Below are 5,000 nucleotides of genomic sequence, written 5' to 3'. Positions count from 1 at the left end.
GGTGGCAAAGATGTTGCCCTGGCTACCCGCCGACACCACCGCCACCGAAGCTATCAGCACGATGATATCTGACGACGGGGGGAGAGAAGAAGAGAGGAGATGTCAGGTTGGAGAGGGGAGGAGAGAAGAGAAGAGAAGAGAACAGAAGAGAACAGAACAGAACAGAACAGAAGAGAAGAGAAGAGAACAGAAGAGAACAGAACAGAACAGAACAGAACAGAACAGAGCAGAACAGAACAGAACAGATGAGAAACAGAACGGCAGCACAATGTTGTCTGATGACGAGAGAAGAGAGGAGATACAGGTTAGAGGTTAGAGCAGGGGTGTCAAACTCATTTTGGTCCGGGGGCCGCATACAACCCATGTGGACCTCAAGCGGGCCGCATTAGTAACATCATCGCAAAAAAAAAAAAAAAACGTAAAGCAGAGGATTAGTGTTACTATCGCGTTTTAAGTGTGTTGAATATGTAGAAAGCAATGTAATACTGATAATCCTATGCAAAATTTCCTTGACTTCATTCATTCATTGCCAACCGTCAATTAAATAAATTTTGGCAGGGGGTCGGGGGGTTTTCCCCCAGAAAATTTTGTATTTCATATATGTAATTTCCTGCATTTTCACGCATTCTAACATCCCGTTTCCAGTTTGAGCTTAATAGGAACCAATACAAATCCAATTATATTTATTATTTAATTACAACCAATACCAATACAATACGAATAAGAAGTATTAACATTTTATCTCTATATATGAGGTCTATAATATATGAGCTTTATCAAATGCCTGTTACAGTACAAATTCACTATTTATAATAGAAGTGTGATGTGCACTTTACTACATATATACAGTGTAACAGAGGGACCATTGGGTTAATGTCATGCAGGTCTCGATTTTGCCCCGAGGGCCGTAATTGCGCATTTCGGTTATTTCATTTAAAAAAAAAAAAAAAAAGTAAAAAAAAAAATATATATATATATATTTTTTTTTTTTTTTACATCCGGGCCGGATGGAACCCTCTGGCGGGCCGGATGCGTATGTTTGACACCCCTGTATTAGAGAGAAGAGAAGAGAAGAGAAGAGAAGAGAAGAGAAGAGAAGAGAAGAGAAGAGAAGAGAAGAGAAGAGAAGAGAAGAGAAGAGAAGAGAAGAGAAGAGAAGAGACAAGATTAAAATAGAAGAGAAGAGACAATATTAGAGGAGAAGAGAAGAGAAGAGAAGAGAAGAGAAGAGAAGAGAAGAGAAGAGAGGAGAAGAGAAGAGAAGAGAAGAGAAGAGAAGAGAAGAGAAGAGAAGAAAAGAGAAGAGAAGAGAAGAGAAGAGAAGAGAAGAGAAGAGAAGAGAAGAGATAACAGGGTAGAGAGAAGAGAAGAGAAGTGAAGAGAAGAGAAGAGAAGAGACGAGACGAGACGAGACGAGACGAGACGAGACGAGACGAGAACAGAACAGAACAGAACAGAACAGAACAGAACAGAACAGAACAGAACAGAACAGAATAGAACAGAGCAGAGCAGAGCAGAACAGAGCAGAACAGGATGGCAGACAGTGACAGGAGAGGAGAGTAGAGCGGAGGGTAAAAAAGAGACAGCATAGCAATATTTGCTGAGGATGAAAGGAAAGTGCAAAAGAACAAATGTGCAAAGCTGCTTATAGCTGTTTGTGTTCTTCCTTTTCCTGCTGTAATCCAGAGGTGAAGGAAACAACACATGTTCAACACCCACTGTTCAGCAAACTACAACAACGTCTTAAACTCAAAAGACACACACACACACACACACACACACACACACACACACACACACACACACACACACACACACACACACACACACACACACACACACACACACACACACACACACACACACACACACACACACACATACAGCACGGCACATACGCAAGCTCACGAACACGCACAGTTTTGTTTTGTTTTTGAATTTCTGTACTACGGCATAAAGACAAATATTATTACTGTATTACTGTAGTGTATGCTACTATGTGATTATAATGGCCAGCACGACACATACTTTTCGATGTAAGCAGCCTCCGGTTCGTATAAGATTGACTGTACTGACACATCCATGTTACAAGTCACCTGCCTGATTTACCCTGAAATTGTCAAAACAGACATAAAATGAACATAGCCTTATTCCAAAAAGGCTGGACACGAGACTCACAATGCGTCATCCCTTACAGCCCATGATTTTTATGGTCTATTTTCTAGGCCAGCCTGAAAAAAAAAAACAAATCATATTATTTTTTCATCTGTCATGGCTGTCTTGTTAATTTTGGAGTCCAGCCATCAGATCAGTCAGTTGAGGCAATATAATAGCAAAATCATCATCATTTCTGAAGCATGTGCCATGGTCCTGTCCAAGACGTATCAAGCGATATGTGGATGAAGATCTTGTGGCATGGGCTTTCTTCGAAATCACTGATTTTCCTTGAAGCCCTGATTGCTTCTCTGTCTATAACAGCTGCACAGCTGATAGCATCCAGGTACCTTTGTTTTTGTCTGCAGTGATGCCCGATGTGTCTGATCAAATCCCGTCCAAAAGGTTCTCAAAAACGCCAAAATGCGCTAAATTCCTCCCAATTTTAACAAATAGCATTGATTTCTATGGGCATTAAACTGTAGAAAAAAACACCAAATTGCCAATTTTTCCCATTTTTACCCGCAGACGGTCATCCCAAGCAGCCCAATTGGGCGGGTAACTGCCCAATCTGGCAACACGGTCTGTCTGATTACAAAGCAACACAGAACGCTGTTGCCATAACACTGACACTGAGGCTGACTTCACAGGTAAAATTATGAACAATTAAGGCAGCTTGGAGGACACATCTTCGATTCCATTTGACTTTCAGGCGCTTATTCAAATTAAATGAATCCTTGTTGCTTTGAAAAGTGTCCTTCAAAGTAAAACTGCATGTCTTTGTGTTGATTGTTTTGTTTTCAGTTTTCTCATTCAATAGTCTCTTTGTGCAGATGGGGTCGATGGTGGGTCTATTCGCTATTTGCTGAAAATCCTCAACTATATCATACAGTAACAACATTGCTATGACATTACAGAGCCTTAAGTAACATATTAAGACATAGCCATTACAATTTTTGTGAGAGTAGGCTTACAACATGGGCTCTGTGTAATAGGGTCAATCAGACAAAAATACATAGGCACCCGTATATAACAAATGTATACCACAGCAGTCTGGAATCTCCCATTGTGACGCGCTAAATTGGGTGTTGATTAACTGTCTATAGATGCACACCTGAAGTAGTCCCACTATTAGGTCACTTTTCTGACCGCATAACTCCAGTGTATCAATGCGCCAAGGCACGCACGTTCATAAATTACGCACAAAAAAGTTGCAAGCATTACCCGCTGAATTGACACATGTCGAATTGCGCGTCTGGAAACACCAGCAATGTAGGCCTATAGTGAATCTGGAGCAAATCTTAGTAGGCCTAATCAAATTTCATACATGTTTATTCCTCCCAACTGACCATCACTCTGTCAACTTTGAGAGAGAGAGAGTGATAGAGAGAGAGAGAGAGAGAGAGAGAGAGAGAGAGAGAGAGAGAGAGAGAGATTCCCTGCGTAAAGTAAGGGACGCCCGTTTCACGTGGGCGTTTCTTCCAACAGAGAGGAGAGGTTAACTGTGGTTGTAGCGTTTATCAGTTGAGAGAGTAGCGTAATTTGTGAAAAGTAGGCCTATGGGATATTTTCGGATCAATAACTATGGGAACGCAGTGGAAAATAAATCAAAGGGAGTTTCCTATGGGAGGAGAGCAGATTGACGAGGTGCCTGTTTTGATGAAGTTAATGGCGAGGCGAGGCATTTAGAATGTCGCCAAGATGCGCGGGGTATTTTTTTAATCTATTGAGATCTGTACATTTGTAGGAATCATGCCAACTGTAGCATACTCTAGTGAGCAAGTCAGATGCGCCCATATATCGGATGGGTAGAACATTGAGGCTCTTGACTGGCTCTTGACTTGACAACTGAATGCGATAGAACTAACAACGGTGTCTTGGCCATAGCAACCTTCAATTTAGAATTAGCAACGGCAGTTCGCCAGAAAGTTATGAAAAGAAGCTTCTTGTGGCGGAAGGAAGTAGTTCTACAGAAGAACCTTTGTTTTAGCCATTAAAGCATCAAAATAAATCCCCTAAATAAATTTCAGACAATGTGGCAACAGTGGCATAAGCGGAATAATTGACTTCACGTGTGCGTATAACAGGAAAAATAATGCACACCGAGGTGTAACGGCTCCGCTTCGCGTCGTGTGCATTATTTTTCCTGTTATACGCACACCGTGTCGTCAATTATCCCTTACATAAGACAACATGTACACGCAGCCTACTGTATAACACAACACAATGTACAAGACAATGTTCAACCTCTGTCAAACCACCCACACCCTTTTTTCTGTAAAGGATTTGGCCATTTATGGATATTGTCAATCCATCGGATATTACAGTACAGCAAAGGCCATCAATCCAACAAAAAAAAACTGCCTGCCAAGGAAGCAATCTGCTAGGTGTTGCGTTCAGCAAGGACGTTCAAAAGAGCAGCGGTGTTGAAGGTGATGCACGTATGAATCACCTCCATTTCCCCCAGCACTGTGGATGAGGAGAGGACTCATAGTACAGTGTAGCAGCCATGACATGTCACACCAGGGTGAGGGTGACAGCATATCTGACAAAGGAGCAAGTACAGCATGCACACACACGCAGAACGGTAGGCATACACACCCACACACACTCACACACAATAAAATAGGTAGGCACACACGCACGCACACACACACGCACGCACACACACTGAGCCAAGTGATCATTTATGGAATACTTGTCCTTGTGTCGCTGACTGAAGGGAACAGTCTTCCTCAGACTATAAAGCAGAGTAGAGAGAGAAAAAAGAAGAAGGGACTCAAAGAGTGGCACAAGGAGGAACTCACAAAGAGACTTGCCAAAGGAGAAAAAGAGAGAGAGAGGGA

At 42.0% G+C, this 5,000-nt stretch overlaps 1 protein-coding gene across 2 annotated transcripts in view; it reads right to left on the bottom strand.

Annotated features, from left to right (window-relative positions):
• The window catches only part of kcnq5b (potassium voltage-gated channel, KQT-like subfamily, member 5b), a 261,167-nt gene that overhangs the window by 66,122 nt on the left and 190,045 nt on the right, over positions 1-5,000 (bottom strand). For both annotated transcript variants that reach the window (XM_063200354.1, XM_063200361.1), the window contains exon 4: positions 1-68. This exon is cut by the window's left edge and continues 108 nt beyond it. In XM_063200354.1, the coding sequence (XP_063056424.1) occupies positions 1-68 (68 nt within the window). The remainder of the gene's footprint in view (positions 69-5,000) is intronic.

Source organism: Engraulis encrasicolus, chromosome 1 (assembly GCF_034702125.1).
Source record: "Engraulis encrasicolus isolate BLACKSEA-1 chromosome 1, IST_EnEncr_1.0, whole genome shotgun sequence".
Classification (NCBI taxonomy): domain Eukaryota; kingdom Metazoa; phylum Chordata; class Actinopteri; order Clupeiformes; family Engraulidae; genus Engraulis; species Engraulis encrasicolus.
Note: the sequence above shows the minus strand (reverse complement) of the source record. Positions and strands in the feature narration are given on the sequence as shown.